Here is a 20,223-nt window from a genome sequence, read left to right on the forward strand (position 1 = left end):
GGTGGTTCCTCAGAAAGTTAAACACAGGATTACTGTATGACCCAGCAAATCTACTCCTGGATATATATCCCCAAAGAATAGAAAGCAGGTACTCAAATACTTACATATGGATACTTGTAACAGCATTACTCAAAATAACCCAAAGCTGGATACAACCCAAACGTGTGCTGGCTTATGAATGGATAAACACAAGTGGTATATCCATACAATGGAGTATTATTCAGCCGTAAAAAGGAAGTAATACTGATGATACATGGTGCAACATGGATGAACGTGGAAAACATGCCAAGTGAAAGGAGTCAGTCATAAAAGATCACATATCTTATGCTTCTACTTATGGGGACTCCAGATTGAAAGCAGATGGGTGGTTGTCAGGGGCTGGGGGGGGAGGTGGGAATTGGGGAATAACTGTTTAGTGGGTACAGGGCTTTCGTTTGGAGTGGGAAAAAGGTTTTGGCACCGGAGAAAGGTGGTAGTTGTACTCATATGAAAGTACAAAATGCCAATGAATTGTTCACTCTAAATGAGTTAATTTTATGTTTTGTAAATTTTACTTCATTTAAAAATGAGCAGGGTGAGAGGGAATGTTCTAGTTCTAGTTGAGAAGACAGAGGCATTCCAGGCTTCCTCTCCCACTTACCAGAGACTCCTTACCTCAGAGCTGATGCCCAACCCCTCTGGGCCTTGGTTTTCTCATCTGTAGGGAAAGGAAGTTGGACAATGTGGCCACTAGGATCCCTTTTAGTTCACATTCTAAGGCAAAGAAATTCAACATTCTTCTTTCTTCCTGACTCAACCACATGCTTGAAAATGACTGCATCTGTCCTGCAGATGTACACTAGAGGACGATATTATTGTAATTAAATGACATGGAAATTAATTTGTTTTGATTATTAATATGAAGAATATTTTAATATTATTATAATGCCACCAATTAATGGACAAATAACGAAAACAAATGTACTTTACCACTCGGCTTGGGGTTTGCCACTCTGAGGTTCAGCCTCCGAGCTTGCACACTAGGCTCCAGCCTGTCCGTGCCCCATTGTGTAACCGCACGCTGTGCTTTCTGCCAGCCACAGTGTCTCAGGCTCCTTTGCCAAGTGCATGGCTGGCAGCTCCAAGTGGATCGGGGTGGGGAGTGGGGGGATTGGGGGGGTGGGGTGGAGGGGGGGCCCTTGACTGATTAATCAGTGCCCTTGCTGAGCAGGAAGGGTGGCAAGGGATTGAGTACCCTTCTAAACTGCCCATGTCTTGCAACCAAATAATCTAGAACGGTTTAAGGCTGTCAGTCACTAGAACTTGTTTACAGACTATTGCTCTAGTTACTAGACCAGTAACAACTCTCCTCTAAAACTATTGAAACATTACTTGCCTAGTAAGCCTAATTTGCCCAGTCCTGGGATTTAAAGTCCTGGGTCAATATGTTCATTCTGGGAGATGGGTACACAATTTTCTGTATTTTGCTGACTGCCACTTTCCCCACCTGCTACTGCAGATTTCCAGCCCCCTATAAATTCCCTCTGAATTATTCCTACTAGTGGCAGGTGTATCTACAGAGAATTTTCAGCTAGAAAAATTTCAGCCAGCTACCAAGGATTATCTGTCATTTCCTCCTTTTTTTCATTCGGGGATATCTATTTCTAAGGTTTACAACAGACCCCAAAGCTGCAAATACTGCAAGCCATGGCCTAGCAAGTCTGCTATTCAGGCCATTTCAGACCACATCTCTCCTGGTTACCCAACTATCTGTAATGCCCCCAAGGGGAGATCACTGAATGGGCCAGAGCAGTTCCTGGCTATGTGGGGGGACAAGCAGAAGTGGCATAAGGGCTTTCTCCCCTTTCGGTATGGCTTCTCCATTTCCCTCCTTGCCATAAACGAAGTCAGTCCTTCAGCTTTCGCTTTAGGTCTCCTGCTCCCCATGGCTGGATGGGGAGACAAAGTCAAGAGACAAATAACCCCGCAGAATGCCTAACTGCCTCCTTCACTGGCCTCTGCAGTTTTGTTCTGGACCAGGCTGGTCTGCCAGACTCTCTTCCAGCGCTTCTCTTTGGGGAGGTTCCTCAGATCCTCAAGCAAATAGACCCTTCTGGTAGCCTCTCAGACAAGTCCAGACATGTCCAAAATCATCACGGAGGTAACCAGAGCTCAGGTTTGCACACCAGCTTCGAAGCAACTATTTATTAGGCACATATTAGGTGCCAGGGGCTGGGGGCTGGGGGTGGGATCCCAGGATGATGGGCTCCTGTCATCACAAAGCTGCTGTGGAAATTTGGACAAGAGCTCCTTGAGGCTGGCCAAGTCTTTACTCCAGTTGGTGCAGCTCCTCTTGAAAAGTCATGCTAACAGTGCCAGCTAATCACCATCCTGGCAGAGAACCTCCTCTCAGTAAAATAGAAGTTTCACCACAGGTTTCTTACTGACTGCTCCCTCTTGAACATCCCCCAGGTTCTTTCTCCACCAAGGGCCCCTGAGTGCTTCTTTCCATCATGTAGCAGCAGCGCCTTTCCTATTCTACTCTTTATTCTTGGCTTGGATTTCACTTGTCTCTTCCTTTCATATCTCTCCCTCAGCATGGAGAGCAGAGAGGGCTTTTGGAAGGAGAAAAAAGTGAAAAAGCTGTGGAGGGTTGTGTACAAAATACATGATACCTGTAAAACTTGTTCATTCCTTTGTTCAACCGAAATGAAGAACCTGAACGCAATGTAATGTAAAATTTAAAATATGGAAATGACTTTGCATGCAATTTAGGAATCTTTTCCCCCTGATTCTAATCTCTGGTGTTTGGCAGGAAAGGGAATGAAAAACCCATAAAGCAATCAGCTTACCTTTGAATAACTAAAAAAGTCTTTTAGGTGGTGTCCATCCCTCCTGAGTAAAGTGTAGTTTCTTGGAGAAAAGGTGAGATTGGAGACTAGAATTTAGTGTGTCTTTTGGGGGGTATACTTATATGGCTGTTACATGAGCATGTGATTAATTCTGAAGGTAGAGGTTCAGAACATCCTATTTTAATAAGAAGCTTGAAAGAGAAGAGGATGAAAACATCCAGCGAAGCAAAATACAGCATTTTCAGGGTTCAATCAGATAATATCCAGCATTTCTTCATTGTACACATCTCCTCCTCCTCTCTCCCGTCCCCCCCCCCTTCCAGTGAGAGGACACAGGGCTTTGGGGCGTGGAGGGGGGACACGAGGGTTAGGGAAATGTTTAATTTTCGCTTAAACTGGATTTATCCCACTCTCTGAGTGGCTTGAGTCTCCTGACCTGGGTCAAACAGCAGATGAAAGAGGAATAAGGCAAGGCACCAGGTAAAGCTAGACCTGGATCACTGTTCAGCACACCTATCTGTTTCTGAGTTTGTTATTCTGTTCAAGAGGTGACCAGCCCAGACCGTGGCAGTAAACTGTGCTAATTTCATTTACATTTTCAGAGTTGGGATCCTTCAAGTTTGTTATGGGCTTTTATGCAAAACATATGCAAATCGGTAGCATTCTAAAAACTCCGGTTGTTTTCCAGCCCTTTAGTCACAAACAACCGAGGCTGGCGCCGGGCTGCGGTAGTCGGGGAGTGGGCGCCGGTCCGGGGGCGGGGCCGGGGCGGGGCGGAGCCGCGGCCTGGGGCCGGGGGCGGGGCCGGGGGCGGGGCCGGGGCGGGGCCCGTGACGCGCCGAGTCGGCCGGCTCGGGGGCTGGACCTCCGCCTCTCCCCGCCTGGGGCCGCCGCGGCACCAGTGGCGGCTCCGCATCTCCAAAAGGGGCCCGCCGACTCCTCGCTGGGCCAGTCCGGCGCTAGGTCGTGGATCCCCGCGCAACTCGCACTGGTCTCTGAAGGGATCCCCCCTCCCAGAGTTTCGAACAACTTTCCCCTCTCCCTGGCGCGGCGGTGGCTCGGGGGCCGTGGCCGCCGCAGGTAGCTGAACCCCGGGCCACGCTCCCCGCGCCTCGGCTGCGCGCGCGCAGGTCGCTCCGGGTCTCGGTGCACGCTGGGGATCCCCGAGCGTGGCTCTGAGGGCGAGATGCCCCTGGGACACATCATGAGGCTGGATCTGGAGAAAATCGCCCTGGAGTACATCGTGCCCTGTCTGCACGAGGTCGGCTTCTGCTACCTGGACAACTTCCTCGGCGAGGTGGTGGGCGACTGCGTCCTGGAACGCGTCAAGCAGCTGCACTGCAACGGGGCCCTGCGGGACGGCCAGTTGGCGGGGCCGCGCGCCGGCGTCTCTAAGCGGCACCTGCGGGGCGACCAGATCACGTGGATCGGGGGCAACGAGGAGGGCTGCGAGGCCATCAGCTTCCTGCTGTCCCTCATCGACAGGCTCGTCCTGTACTGCGGGAGCCGGCTGGGCAAATACTACGTCAAGGAAAGGTCCAAGGTAGGACGCGCGGGCTCCCCGCCGCCGCCGCCGCCGCCGCCGCCGCCGCCGCCGCCGCCGCCGCAGCGCCCGGGGCCTGGGGACCTTCGGGGCCCGTAGTCTGTTGCCTTCGCTGGGCTGCGAGTGAACTTTAGCTTTTAACCGACGAGCAAGAAGTCAGTCCGGGCCCCCTCCCCCACCCCGCCTCCCCGCGAAAATCCGTGCTGAGGGACTCAGGTGTATGATTACCATGACCTTCTGTTGACTGAAATAGTGGGTCTCGTGGGTGGTACGCACCGGGCAAGCTGCGGGTTTTGGGCTGACTTTAATACGTGGAGGCTCTCAAAGGTCCAGATGGGGGACAGGTTATTGGAAACGTTGCGTATGATGGGAGACACGTGCGAATTCATGGTATTAAATGTGTCCACTATAAAAGTCCCCTACTACTGTACCTCATTTGTGTTCAGAGGGTATTCCTCTTAAAGGATTCTGGAGACAGTTGTGATGTTTTTCAGGGTGACATTTGGTGTGTGGAGTTTGGCAGGCGTGACAAAGTTTGACCTGAGAAAGAGTTAAGCTGGTCTGCACTTTTGAGTGCTGCCCTTGGCTTGTTGCTGCCCTTGGCTTGTTGCACACTACTAGATGGGCTCCTTGGCTGAGCAAAATCTGTCCTGGTGCTGAGCCCTACGCCACCACCTTCCCTTTCCGAACTATCCATTGGTGGAGAAATCTACTCAAAACAACCAGTTAAGTGATGGGGAGAGAGTGTAGTCAGGTACCTCTGGAAAGAAACCCTGTTTTTGTCCGCCACAGCCAGAAGTGACTCCCTGGGTGGTAATTTATCTTGGAAACGTTTACAGGTAGATTGGCAGAAATACGGAGCCGTGGTACCACGATGTTGGTCTGTGTATGTTACTTTGGGATAGTCCAGCTGCTCAGCCTTTTCTACAAATGCTAACCCGGCCATTCTCCAGTGGCAGTTCCGAGTGATTTGCACTTTTATTGCAGACTGGTCAAGGTGCACCCAGAGCCATAGAAAACTTTAACACAGGAGGCAGGGCATGCTAGCATGAGAAGAAAGGTGCACCAATCTTTAACAATATCTATACCATTTCTCAGTTTAAGATCGACCCTTTGATAAAACATACCATTATTGTCTCATTTGTCTCATAGACCGAGGGGATGCTTTTAGTAAAGGGCAAGTGAAAGACTGAAAGTGGGTAGAAAGGACCCATTGGAGTGGGGGGACAGAGTAGGGGAGAAACACATTGCTATATGCCTTTCAAGCCAGGAGGACATGAATAGAATGTCTGAAAGCACTTGTTAATCAGACGCAAATAAAGTAAATCTTGGGAGAAAATGCTGCTTTCTAAGTTTTATTTTGATTTGGGGAAAACTCAGCTGCCTGGACTCTGTACAAGATTGACATGGAAGTGTTTTACTCTTTTATCACTTTAGTGATTAGAAAGCCATTTGTCTTGGTTAGTTTTGTTTTTGCACTGAATGACCTTGCCTCCTGGGGCCGGAATGGGGGGTGGGGCGGGGGGGCTAGCCTCAGTGTTACAGAAGTGCTTGTTGCCTCAGTCTGGAAGAGCAGATGGCTTCTTATCAGTTTTGCAAGTTTCATTGCAACTCAGGTGCTAAGAATTTTACCCCCAGCGTTCTAGGAATGTAATTTGCTCAGAGGGAGGTCAGGATTAATTGGTAGAAAGTCGTCACTAACAAATTTGAAAGTTAAGTATTTGTATTTAGCTTTGACTAGAAATTGACTCCACAGACTGGGGGAGAAACACTGTATGTCTGGGTAAGGAAAAAGATCTCTAGATAAGATTCTTCAGTTATAGATTATCTTCTGGGTAGAACAAATAGCTTCTCAATTAACCCTTTCAGAAGGTGACCGAATTGAAAGGAGAAAAGTCATCTCTTGTCCATACCTAGATTTCTGGCTTTTCTTGGAGCTGTTTTGGCACAAAGCTTTTCATTCCTGTCCTTTAGAAAAATCACCTCTAGGTTGGGCTATTCCGTGGCCAACTGGAACCAGCTGTAAACCAGACTTGAGCCAACAATTATTAAGAGTCGAAGATAAAAAGTTTGATTTGTTTGTATAAAGAGTTCTCCCTCGCTTTGTGGCCTTGGGTCTTAATAAAGCATGGTAGAAATGCAGTGCATTTCTTTGTGATTTATATTAGTTTCACATTAACTTAACTTTCTTCTTCTCTTCCCTCATCTGAGTGCCTTACCCTATCCACTTCCCAGAGTAGTGATATAAACCCAGTTTCCTGCTGCATTCACTGAGCAGGTTTTCAGTAGAAACTAAATTTTTAAAAGGCACAATTTGTGCATTTATTTCCAAAATTTATCTGCAACGTCTTAGCATGGAAAATTTCAAACACGTATATAATGTACAGAGGTGAGTGGAATGAATTATGCTCCTATGACCCATTTTCAACAATCACCAATTTACACGTTTGGTTTAGACCAGCTGTTTTTTAGGTATTTCTTAGGGTTATGTGTGTCAACCCGTTCATCCTAATTAAATACTTTTCCTTCTTGGACTTTTAAAGGTCACTGAATAATGCAAGAATGTCCTTTATCTCAAATGAAGCAAAAGCAAAGGCATTGCCACTTGATGGGATGAGCACTGGGTGTTATACTATATATTGGCACATGGAACTTAAATAAAAACAAGTTAAAAAAAAAAAAAAAGCAAAGGCATTGGGAATAAAATAGAAATCTCTATGTCGGACCTAAAGTTGAAATTGTGGAAGAGTGTGGGAAGAAATATTAAAGGCTTCCCTCTTCCTGCCAAAAAAGTTGTCACCAGTTAGAATTTATCTGCCTGCCATTTGTTGGCTAAAACTCCAAGGGTGCTGGGGACCCTCTGGGGAAGTGGTTTCCTAAAATGTACAGCAGCATGGCGCCCCCTAACTTCCAGCATGGTCATCGCTTTCAGGCTATCAAGAGATTTCTTATCTATTATACTCCCTTTCGGAGAATTTAGACCATATCCAAGATAAATATTGGTCATAATTTGCTCCTTTTGCTTTGGCTGCCTACATCTTGGAAATGGCTCTTTTCCAGAGAACGTGTAATTTATGGAACTAAATGTTCTCCTGCTTGAAGCATCTCACTGTAGGCTCACTATTTAGTAACTTTAAGAATAATAACTTTTTTATTGAGCAGTCTGCCCCCTCTGGCACTGTGCTAAGCACTTTATAAACACTAGATAGTTTATAAACACTATCTCTCTGACTTAGTCTTCAGAACTACAATCTTCAGCAAATTGAGTGATGAAATCATTTCCCCAAGGTCAGAGTGAGTGGTATGCAGCAGTTTCTCCTAGGTGTTAGGGGCTTAGGCTCAGGAACTCTGTGGCCTTAGGTAAGTCGCTTACTTTTCACCAAGTGTAAAACAAAGGGTAATAATACCTTAAAGCTTTTTGGGGGAAGGAGCATTAAATAAGATAACATACATAAAATTCTTAGTGCAATTCTGTGCACCTGAGAATGTTACAAGGCTCTAGGAGGACGATTAGAATTCTAACCCAGATCTGACTCCAGAGTTTGTGTTCTTGACTATTCTACTTTTCGTCCTTTGATTTGTTCAGTGGTGTTCACTCTGTGTGGGGTACTGGGCAGGGGCTGGGGATACAGAGGTAAACAGGCACAACCCCCGCCTCAGAGAGCTTCCATTCCCTTCTGCTTTCAAATTGTAAGATCCCTGTAGTTCACACCGATTAATTCTGGAGCTTAAAACAGCAAAAAGACAAAACCCAAACATTGAAGAAGAAAGGGAGCGACTATGTTAATGTTCTCCTACTGTTACTTCCAGGAAAAGTATTTGCCAACAAGACTGGTTGTTAGGATCCCTGACTGGAGAAGTTCCGGACGTTGGGGTCACAGGAGTTGTGTTGTGAACAGAGACATCAGTCCTCCTGAAGCAGTACAGACAAAAGATGGCAGGGATAAGTTATGAATAAAAGAAAATGTGTTGCAAGGTGGTGGGCTTGTTCCCCTGCTGCTGAGCAGTAACAGTTGTGGCCTACCCTCCTCATGTGATATCAGGAATATCTTTTACTCAAGGGAGCTGATCATGGTTACAAGCTACTTTAAGCAAAAATGGCATCTTCAAAGATCAGGGTATGTCTCAGGACGCAAGTGCAGGAAATGCGATCAAGGTTCACAGAAGACTGGGGCCATGAACTAGGAACCAGAAAGTCCTAAGGACAGCTGGTGTGGTAATTGTTTTCTCCAGAGTTTTATGGCCCTCATCTTTGCTTCTCTTCTTGTTCTCTTCATTTCTGCTCCACAGTCTACTCACCATCTAGCTTTGGCTGCCTCTCCATGCTGCCCCACGATGGCCACCTCAGCCTCAGTTGAGGTCAACAGAGACTTGACTGACATTCTAGAATCCCTTCATTCCATCTTCATTCTGTGGAGTAAGTCTGATGGCTTCTTCACCTTGCCCCAGGGGACCTGTCAACCTGGGCTGAGGGTGGGAGTGGGGCATGTAGAATCCTATGAAACAACAGCTGCCAGAGCCCACGGAAGGTCCAGGCCTTAGAGCATGGTGTTGGAGGCCTAGACATCATGCATGGTGGCTCTGTAATTAAGATCTTAAAAGTCTGTGAATAAGGTATTTTAGGCAGAAGATTCGCTGAGTTTGAAGCACCGGAATATCTTGTGAGGATGTGAGGAATTTCTATAAAAGGTTTTGAATTTAAAAATAACTTAGCTCCTGGAGGAAGGATATTAATTCAAGGAAATAATTTATAGGGTACGGCCTTAGTGGCAGGGAAGCAGGTTTCCCCATTGGGTGAGATTTCATAATGTTCTTGGTTGATTTTGTAGAATGACACTTAGGAGCAAAGAAAAAGCAGTAGGGAGAGGTGTGTTTATGTTTACCTTGTAATTTCTTTTGTTCACTTTTGGGCCCCTTGCCATTCTACCACACTTTATCTGCTTGCTGTAAAGTGGCAAATCAGTGATTATTGGTTTAATTTATTCACAAATTGTTATAAATGCCTTGCACTGCAGTGGACCTGGACATGGACAGGCAAAAGGAGGTGGAAAGCGATTATGAAACTACCTAAAGAAGAACACTGAAAATAGGGTGGGGTGAGATAGTTGTCACCAACTTTGCTTTCTCTTTTTCTGTTGTTTTTTTTTTTTTAAGATTTTATTTATTTATTCATGAGAGACAGCATGGAGAGGCAGAGACATAGGCGGAGGGAGAAGCGGGCACCCTGCGAGGAACCTGATGCGGGTCGGGACTCATCCCAGGACCCTGGGATCACGACCTGAGCCAAAGGTAGACGGTCAACCCAGGGGCCCCTCTTTTTTTGGTTAAACGGTCCACTCGTGGCCTGATTTGTCATTTTTGTTTCTCTTCTTTGGGCTTTCGACGATTTTTCTGTTTACTTAAAATAAGATGTGACCAAAATATACTTAAAATAAGTGACCAAAAATACACAGATCTTTAATGATAGAGGTTTTTAGAGCTAGAGACGTCTGAGAAATCACACCTATCCAGTCCATCAGTCACGCAGCAGGTAAGGTGTTTTTATATTTGGAGAGATGAGGTCTTCCGCAAGCCCTGGAGAAGGGATCAGGGTGTGTCTTGGGCCTGGGCAAAGGTGCTCTAGACAGGGGCTCTCCTGGCTCGGCTTGCTTTGTGAGTGAGTGGACTAGAAGGCAGGGTCGTTAGGTTAATTCAGCCACATCAGCATGTGATCTGGGAATTTTAAATATACCTGTGACTTAAAATTGATGAACACCTTCAGGTGGAATTATGTGCCTTTGACCTTTGGGTGTCATGAATTATTTCGCTTTCTGACCTTACTCAGCTCAAGCAGAATTTGTAAATTCCTTCCTGTATCCTGACTCTGGCTTAGACAAATTTCAAATGTGTAAATAACAAGCCGCCTTGCAAGTTACAGCTCCATTCTGAAAACACCCCATGTATGGAAGATTTCTCTGCCGAAGCTTAAAGGTGGGGTGGAGTTTAACTCCTAATGAGCAGAGCACATCTGAGAAGCATCTCCGAGCACCCCAGCATCATCATGCACTTGAGGATAACACTTCGAGGACCTTGCCTGCGGGCCAGGTTTGCTCACTTTGGCAAGGACTCTGCCTCTGACACACCTTTGTGGCCTTGGGTACATTAAGTGACATTGTGACCCAAGTCTATTGAGCACCAAGGAGCAGCTTGCAGGTTAGCACTATGGAGAAGGTTATTAGTTCTTTGTTAATTATTACAGGAACAGATTTGGTAATTCCTTGGTAGTATCACTTTGTAGTTGGTAACTAATATTGCTCTAAGAAATGGGTGTCGTATTTTTCTAGTGTTTGTCAAATGCTGACGTTCTGACAGTAATGATAGTTCAGATGCATTCTGCTGGGCAACTGCCAGGGGTGCCCAGCGGGTAGTGGAATCCAGAGGCCCTGGAATTGTAAATGCGACAGACAAATCATTTTATGATGCCAGACTAAGGAATTCGGTTTTGGCAGATTGCCAGGAGCCGTTGATTTGGCTCCGATTCAGAGCCGTGTGTCTCTTTGCCAAGCGAGATTAGTTAGCTTGGTTCATTATACATAGAATTTATACCCTGTTTCCCTCGATTATTTCAATCTTAAACCAATATGGCACTTACTTTAATTTTGTATCTTCTTTTGACCATGATTTGTGGGTTACATTTCTGTTCCTGTTTTGGTGAGCTGGTCCTGACTGAGGGTTATAAGTTTCAGTCCCTCCCCCAACTTGGTCCCAGCCTTACAGACGTGGGTTTATAAGCCTGTAACGCAGGCTTTCGGATCTTGTACCGGATTCATCCAGCAGTACCTCCTTACTGAGGGTCCCTCATGTTCTGTGCCCTGTTAATACCTCCTTATTAGGCCAAACCAGTTTTTTTTTTTTTTATCCTTTAGGAGATGCAGTGATCAATGTTTCTCACGTTCTGGAATAAATGTGCCTATTGCATACGAAGTATTATTTTTCCTTCCAAAATGAGGCCAAAATGCTATTACCATATTTAAAAAAGCCCTAAGATACAAAGGATCAAAGACTATGATCATAGTCTTGTTTTCCTTTTTTCACTGGGAAGAAAACAGAATGAAAAACTCAATTCCAGGTGTCCGTGACATCTATTTCTGGTTCTGCTGGGGGAATGTGAAGTCGTTTTGAAGCATTGAGGATAATACTCTTTTGAGCTTTGCTTGCAAGTCGTAAGGACATACTGTTTTAAACAGTCTGAACATCTTTGGGTGCTCGCTCTGTGTTGTCCGGACACAACATGTAGAACAAAGTTTCTGCCTGTGTTCTTCCCCCCCACACCGCCTCCTATTTCTCCCCATCTTTCTAGTTAAACCGGAGGGACCGTTGGTCAGAGAGCTCCATGGACCGTTGCTCAGAGAGCTCCATGCCCCACACAGAACTGACGTGAGTCTGTGTGTGCGTGGTTCTGGATGTCTTTCTTTCAGGTTCATTACTGTTTTGCAGGTCAATTTGAATGATCGGAGTGGGCAGAAAAAACCTTTTTATTTTTTATCTTAATTATTTATTAAAAAAATTTTTTTTGACGATTTTATTACTCATGAGAGACACACAGAGAGAGGTAGAGACACAGGGAGAGGGAGAAGCAGGCTCCATGCAGGGAGCCGATGTGGGACTCGATCCTGGGACTCCGGAATCATGCCCTGGGCCAAAGGCAGGCGCTAAACTGCTGAGCCACCCAGGCTTCCCGAGATTTTGTTTTTTAAGGAGTCTCTATACTCAAGGTGGGGCTCAGACCCAAAACCCCAAGATCAAGAGTCCCATGCTCTACCGACTGAGCCAGCCAGACGCCCCTACACAAAACCTTTTTAAAACACAAAATAGCAAATACTCGGGCCAGAGCATGCAGTATTATTGGTCCAAATTTGGCCTATTTTGTACTGTTTTGGATTTTTGTTTTTGTTTTGTTTTAGGTTCACCATGGAACCTCAAGTTTTGTCTTTTTTTTTCTTCTTCTTTCCTTTAACTAAATTTTGTCTTGCTTTCATAGTAGGAATCCCTGAGGAGGGAATTATTTTAAAGAGACTTATTTTAACCATAAATCCCCTGCCTTTGTTTCTTGTTCTCCCTGTCATCCATTTTAATGTGATTCTCCCAGAATGTAAGTAGGCTAAAACCCAACAAGAATCCTTCGTCTCCATGCTTTCAACAGACCCAACTGTGCTCTAACACCATTGTCTACTGTACGTGCTGCGAACGAACTTCTTACCAGGTCATTTAAGGCCCTCCCCGTCTGACCCCCCTTGACCCCATCTGACCCTTCTACACTCACTCTCCTGCTGACCGACTTCCTTCCCTCCCACTCCCTGAAATGCTAGAAGCTAATTTGCCAGACACACTGAGCTCTCTGCTATTTGTCTCCTACTCTTCAGCATCCATCTTTGTGCCTTCTCCATGAGGCCTTGCCTTCTGCTCCCTGGAGAAAAAGTGCCTGTATTTACCTCCTTCCTTTCCCTGCCCTCCGTTTACTTACGAATTCCTTGAAGGCAGAGACGGTTAAGCAGATACTTTCAGGGCCTGGAGCAGGTCTCTCCCAATTCACAGGTGCCTGACTTAATTTCATCTTCAAACAGAACTTTGATTTCAAAGGATGGCAGGGTGACAGGAAAGCTATAAATGTTTTGTTAGGCGAAAAAAAAAGAGCTTTTGCAGTATGGCCCCTACTTTGATATCAAAGTGTTTCTATATTTTATTATGTTAAACATGCTATGAAGGAGCATCCGAGAGACAAGACTTTGGCTTTCTAAAGGTTTCTTTTATCTGTTCTGAAATTTTATTCTCGGTCCCAGAAAGTCCCCAGGTCACACCTGGATCCTGGCAGCTCATACAAACGGGCCTGCTGCAGAGAGCCCCCAAAAAAACCCAGGGCCGTGAACTTAGAACCCTGGCCTCTGATCCTGGCTCCCTGGCCAGTGGTGTCTCAGGACCTCAATCTCCACTTCTTCTTCATGAATGAGATGGATTCTTATTTTTATATTTTAGTTTAATTTAGTTGGTACTCACTACTAGGCCCAAGGTTGGGCATTTTACATTTCAGGCCATCTCGTTTTCCGAGCCTTGCTTTCCTCATCTATAACATGGATACCATCGTATTTATCGACCTCCAGGGTTAGAGGGAATTAAATGAAAATTGAGACTGAATTTCCATCTGAGAGGGCAAATCCGGGCTCTCAGTGCTTCTTATTTGATTCCCGAAGAGCCTCCTACTAGCAGTCACACTCCACCGCTGACATGACGGTAATCCTCAGCAGTGCTGCAAGAGTTACAATTGGAATGTTTCCTGCCAGCTTTAGGCAGCCCGCCGCCAAGCCTGTGCCAGAAACTGCCTGAGGGGTTCCTCTCCCCTCCTGCTGTGCCCACCACCTCCTCCATCTACCCACCACCCTCCCCTAATTAGCCAGTGCACTTGACTCATCACTCGGTACCTTTTATCATCTAGGGTGAGGCACGGCACAAAACCCCTTGATTTTGCCACAGGATAGACCATGGTTCTCAGTGTGGTTGTCAGACCAGCTTTATCAGCATTGTCTGGAAACTTGATGTAAATGTAAGTTCTTGGGCCTCTCCCCAAACCTAGTGAATCAGAAGCGCATGAGTCCTGCAGGTGATTCTCACACATGCTCAAGTCTGAGAAACACTGAGTGAAATTAGTACGGGGAGGCTGAACACCGAGTGGGTGTCAGATCTTCCTACACTTTGTTAGTAAGAAAATCAGAGTTTAATCGTTCGATCCGATCTGAGTTTATTCATTGCTACAACGAAAACACACAAGGGTGTGCAGTTTATTTGGAAGATGGTTGAGAAAAACCCACCACCTGTAAACATGTTAAGACATTTTTTTCCTGAGGTGCCTGGGTGGCTCAGTCGATTAAGCATCTGCCTTAGACTCAGGTCATGATCCCAGGGTCCTGGGATCGAGCCCCCCTTGGGGCTCCCTACTCGGCGGGGAGCCTGCTGTTCCCTCCCTCTCCCTCTTCCTACCACTCCCCTACTTATGCTTGTGCTCTGCTGAATAAAGAAATAAAATCTTTTTAAAAACTGCATGTTTTCCTATTATTTTGTGTCAGTAAACTTAAATTTGCTAAGAGCTCGAATTGGAGCGAAATTTGGAACTGATTCCCTTCCGTTGACGTTCAATGCGGGGGTGGGGGGTGAGGAAAAGTCTTTGTTAATGTCTGCAGGATATTGCCTCCCTCCGTGTGTGTCCAACAGTCTTGCAAAAAGTGAGCTGAAGGCACCAGGAGAAGGGGGAAAGGATCCTCCGGATTTGGGGAGCAGTAAGTGCGGTGGTTCCATGCTAACTATTAAGCGCTCCCTGCTAGGACCGAGGACCGTACGGAAGCCTCTGGCCTCTGGGGTCGGATGTCGGATGGCTGCCCCCTGGGACACCTGAGAAGGCCGAGATGAGCGGCTCTCTGGGGGTGCGGAGGAGAGTGACCGCAGATCCAGCTTGACGGGGATCAGCGATAAGACCTGGTGGAGGTCAGAGTAGCTGCTGCTTGGCCTTTTCTTACTTCTTCGGCATGGAGGCCTTTGATTCCTAGTTAAAGGTTTGAGTCTGTATCTGGTAAGTCATAAGAGTCATCGGGGAGTCATCCTTGTCGCTCTACCTTGGAGTTGAAGCGGTCGCTCTGGACATAAGAGCACCTGTTTTCACTTAACAGATGCTTCCTGATATTTCAGAAGCAGCGTTCAGTGGTGGAAAGACCATGCTTAGTTCTATAATGTTCCATGAGTTACTTTTGGTTTCTGCTTGTATATATCGTGGAAAGAACATGGGGACAGTTAAATTAATGATCCCTGTCCCCTCAGTTCAGAGCCAGGCACTCCTTTCTGGTCCCCTCGCAGTTAGTTCCCCAAAATAGTCAATACTCTGCTCTCAGAGGAGCCTTTTACTTTCTACCCCTTCAAGTTATCCCTTTGGATCTCGCCCCTCCTCTAGGGCCTAGGGGGTCTGTACCCAGCATATTCTAATTACCATGATCTTAGAAAGTTCTGTATTCAGTGAGTTCCAGTTAACACGGTAGCGCTGGAGTTGTCTCCTAAACAAGCTTTGTGCGTGAGCAAGGAAAATTTATCTCATCCCTGGGATTCCTTTGAGTTGATCAGGTGCCGCTCCTGTTACGAAAACACTTGTATTTCCTTTATGATTTTTTTCTTAATTGGTCGTTTATCTTCTGACTTTGAAACAAGTCCAAAAACCTTGGCTGGTGTTGACCTGAGCTGACAAGGAAAGGTCCAGAGACGCTGACTTCCTCCTATAGAACCTGAGCAGAGCAGCCTGGGGATGACTTGGGCTAATTGTTGAGCAATTGCATGCAGAGCAGATTAGGGGCTCTGCTGGGGCTGCAGAGAGTTTAGGGCGGGAGTGAGTTTGTCTTGCAGCGGGAGGAACTGAAGCCAAGACCAAGTGGACAGCTGGTACTCTGCGCCAGGATTCAAAGTCACTTTGCTTTGCCCTGTGCTTTTGTTAACCCCGCCCCCCCTACTTTGGAGTTTCCCTTCACAGACTCAATACCAAGCCCGCTTCTTTTTCACATTTGTTTTTTTTGCACTTTGCAATTTCCTTGATTATGGAAGGGTGAGAGGGATTCAGATACTTCAAGTACAAATGAAGATCTCTGTTCCCCCGAAAAGGAGTGACTTGGTTAATGCCAGACATTAGGTGAGCGTGACTTGATGAGGACAGCCTCACACTCCGTAGCCAGACTCACTGGGTTCAGAAAGCAAGGGACCTAACCTCCTCATGCCTCGGTTTCCCCATGTGTGTCAAATGGATATAATGATGGCTTATGAGGTTATGAATATTGAATGAGGGAATATTCATGAAGCATATAGAATGGTGTCAGGAAGGTAGTAACCATTATACAAATGTTCGTTCGGTAAGTAAACGTCTACTGAATGTCACGAATGCTAATTCCAGCTAATTTGCTGTGTGTCATTTCTTTCATTGAGCAGATACATTTTTCCAGGTACCAAAAGGCACATGAAAATAGGAGATCTGGCTTCCTAGAAAGTTCTCTGACTTTATTTTATCCGGCATAGTTGCAGTGTCCCCTAATTAATACTCTGAAAATTCATTGGGAATGGTAGGTAAAGCGCTTGCCTGGTTTTTCTTAGCTTAAGGATATTGTTTCAAGACATTTTTCCTGATGTGTTTTGACCGGTAATTTTTTTTTTAATTTCCCATTTATAAAATCTTGTCTTACCAACTACATGTGAGTTATCGTGGATTCCCTTATTTTAGAATTCATGGCAGATGAGAAGTTAAGGACGGCCACACTTAATTCTGTGACAATCCTGCAAACCACAAACATTCCTGTTTTCTGCTATTCCCAGAGCCTTTGGAGGGCTGCAGGTAAAGTTTTGTTTTTCTGAGAGGTCTGCTTCACACATCAGAAGTTAAGTGTTGTGAGTCCCTACCCCCTGTGGCCTTACTCATGAATTTGCTTTTCTATGCAAAGAAGATAACTTACAGGGTGGGGCAGGGGGTGTAATGACTTCTGCTGAGAACCCGTGAGCAGCGTGACTCCAGGCTGCTGGCTGCAGCTCACCTTCCCCGTGATCAGGACATTAACCGGGAGGGCGTGTGCAAAGTGCCACCTGGCTGCATAGGTCCTCAGGACACGGCTGCTGGTACCGTGTGGAGCAAGGCGTCGGGAGGGATCCGGTTAGACGCCCCTCTTAACGCCCTTCACCCTGAGTCTGGCTGACTTTTGCGGATCTCATAAGTGCAAGGAAGCCCTTCTTCAGAACATTTCTCTGGTGACTCGGGCGGTGGCGGGGGAGGGCTGTCCTGTGCCGGTTCCCTCCGCAGTCTGCCCTGCGGTGCGCTCGGGTGTGGGCTGGCTGCCACCCTCACGCAGCGCACGTAGCCCTGTCACTCAGCCGTCACCCTGCTGGCCTGCAGCCAGGCCTCGGGGGAAGGGCCGCCTCTGCAAACCCAAACAGCCTGTATTGATATGTCGGTGTTCCTCCGCCTGTTTACTGTGCCTAATTGCAAAGCTCTGGCTGAGCCCTCTCCAAGGAGAGGAATTAACCACAATTCGGAAAGGAATGACAATAGTTTCTTAAATTCTTGGCCTCAGCAGAGTTTCAATGGCTTCTCCTGGGAGAATGATTCACTCAAGTTCATGCACGAAATGCAGGATTCCCTGGAGTAGGATCTTGATCTAGTGCAGAGTTTACAGGCCTGTGACTCTTAGGGAGACGTGTGTGCGCGCGCGTGCGCGTGTTTCTGGGGTGGGGGTGGGAGCCTAACTCTTGAGTGTAAGAACCCCAAGGGGCGCTGGCATCTGGTAAAACTGCCCTCCCTGAGCTAGGAGAATTAAATCGAAGGTTCTAGAGTCTGGGTAGTTGTTGATCGTTTGGATGATCCCAAAGCGAGGACCAGACTCATAGTAGAGCAGCAGATCGAGGGTGCGGATGGAAGCCTACCTGGGGACAGGTTTTCAAGTGAAGCTGGTAAATTCCTGCCTTTACAGGCACGATGCTCTCACCTGACCTGAAAAGGGGTGAACTCACATCACCAGAGCAACTGAGAGTTGGTTATGTCTCTTTACTTTTCATTTTCAGAATTACCTAAGCTCTTGCATTTCAACGAAATTCATGCAAGGCGGGGGGTGGGGGAGTTGATAATTATTGCTCTAAACCGAAGGTGAGGTTTTGTGTAGCAACGTTCTGGGTTCAGGAAGAGGCTTCTAAAACAGACTTATTATTATTATTATTATTATTATTATTATTTTTTTTTTTAAGAACGCTCCATGTGGGATCCCTGGGTGGCCCAGCGGTTTGGTGCCTGCCTTTGGCCCAGGGCGCGATCCTGGAGACCCGGGATCGAATCCCACATCAGGCTCCCGGTGCATGGAGCCTGCTTCTCCCTCCGCCTGTGTCTCTGCCTCTCTCTCTCTGTGACTATCATAAATAAATAAAAAAAAATTAAAAAAAAAAAAAAAAAAAAGAACGCTCCATGTACAGTGTGGAGCCCAACACAGAGCTTGAACTCAGGACCCTGAGATCAAGAGCCAGATACTTAAGGGACTGAGCCACCGAGGCACCTCAGAAAGAGGCGTTTTTAGTGTGGATTTAGAATAAGGGAGGAAGACAGAAGTGGTTCTCCGTGTAGAAATCAAATAGCAGAAAACATTTTAATGAATAACGTGAGGTTTGTTGAAAGGATTACTTACCTTACAGTTGGTTGTATTTGACTGGTGTTCTGACTCCTGTGAATTGTCTGGTCAGATACTGAAACTTTAGGAAGGGGAACATGCTCGTTGGCCAAGGCTCACGTTCTCCACCAAGAGCATATTTCCTATTTTTTCCCTCATTTTGCTACATCAATCTTTAACTAGAAGCAGAAAAAGGAAGGAAATAGCTAGGTTTGCTCTTAACCAACAAGATAGATAACAAGCAAGATGCCAAGATAACTAGTGACAGTTTGCAGTTTCCTACTTTTTTTCGAAAGTACCTACATTTAACTGAATAATTCCTTTACGCCAATCTAGATGAAGTTAGAATGAATGTAAAAGGTTCTTTTTTTTTAAAATTTTTTTTTTAAATTTATGATAGTCACACAGAGAGAGAGAGAGAGGCAGAGACACAGGCAGAGGGAGAAGCAGGCCCCATGCACCGGGAGCCCGACATGGGATTCAATCCCGGGTCTCCAGGATCGCGCCCTGGGCCAAACGCAGGCGCCAAACCGCTGCACCACCCAGGGATCCCAATGTAAAAGGTTCTAAAGCCCTTTTCTTGTTCATGAGCAGTTCATCATCACCTTGAGAGCTTGCTTTTTGTTGTTGTTTTTGTTCAACTTCAGATAAAGGATGGGACTGGCAGCAGTGGTGAACTTTGTAGGGTGATGTTTTCTGGAAATCCGTGGAGAAAGCTCTGCATAGTTGCCTTTATCTTGTAAAGATGTCTTACTGAGTATTGGACAGTAGGAATTTAAGTGACAGTCATGGGTCCCACAAGGTATCCTTGAAGATTATGTCCCCCTGAACCAGAAAGAACCAACATGGGGGAAAAGGCTAAAGCAGTCATCTCAGTTTGCCTTCCTTGTCCTCTGGATTTGAGTTCCTTGCCCTTACAAAGGGCTTTTATAGTTCTTTCCTCTGGGTCCCTGTCAGAGCCAAATGGAAAATCATGGAAAATGAAATCTTGGCTTAATTTATATTTTATCTTTACTTTTTCTTTTTTTTTTCAAAGAACAAAACTTGGAAAGATCCTGCTTCTTCCAGTCTTTCTATCTAGCCTTTCTCATGGTTTACCTGCATAGAGCAGCTTGAGTACTTGGTTTTTAATTTTTGTTTTTCTTTTTAAAGAGGAGATCTTCGATTTTAGAGCTAGTGCCTTTGTTGCAGTGGCTAACAACCACCCCACCCCTCGCATTACCAAACTGGGTCCCTTCCTTAGTGGGTGCTTCTGTGAATATGGAACATGAAGTACGCAGCCAGGGGGCTGCCCTGCTCACTCTCCCCATTAAATGCTCTGAACTCAGAGCACCCAGAAAAATGACCCTGGGAGCATATAGCCTTCAGCTCCTCGAACCCACAGCCAACTAGAAAAATCGGCAAGTTTATTGCCTTGGCGGTTGTCATCCAACTATCAGTTGGACCCATTTCTAGCCAGAAAATTTGATCCATTACGTTTTCTACTATGATGAGCCGCCTGGCTATTTTTCCAAGCTGAAGAATGTACGTAATCTCATGTATTACTTCTCAAATCTTTACACATCAAGTTGTCCATGTGGTTAACTGTTTCATGGTGGAGAGGGGAAGGACCCTGTCCAGAGCTAGCACGGGGGAAGGACTGGAGGAGGCA

General features: G+C 46.2%; 1 protein-coding gene across 1 annotated transcript in view; it reads left to right on the forward strand.

Annotated features, from left to right (window-relative positions):
• Positions 1 to 3,687: 3,687 nt before the first annotated feature.
• EGLN3 (egl-9 family hypoxia inducible factor 3) overlaps positions 3,688 to 20,223 on the forward strand; it is a 28,220-nt gene continuing 11,684 nt past the window's right edge. The window contains exon 1 of the mRNA XM_041759172.1: positions 3,688 to 4,374. Coding sequence (XP_041615106.1) covers positions 4,018 to 4,374 — 357 coding nt within the window. The 5' untranslated portion in view covers positions 3,688 to 4,017. The remainder of the gene's footprint in view (positions 4,375 to 20,223) is intronic.

The sequence above is a fragment of the Vulpes lagopus genome, chromosome 6 (assembly GCF_018345385.1).
Source record: "Vulpes lagopus strain Blue_001 chromosome 6, ASM1834538v1, whole genome shotgun sequence".
NCBI classification, from domain to species: domain Eukaryota; kingdom Metazoa; phylum Chordata; class Mammalia; order Carnivora; family Canidae; genus Vulpes; species Vulpes lagopus.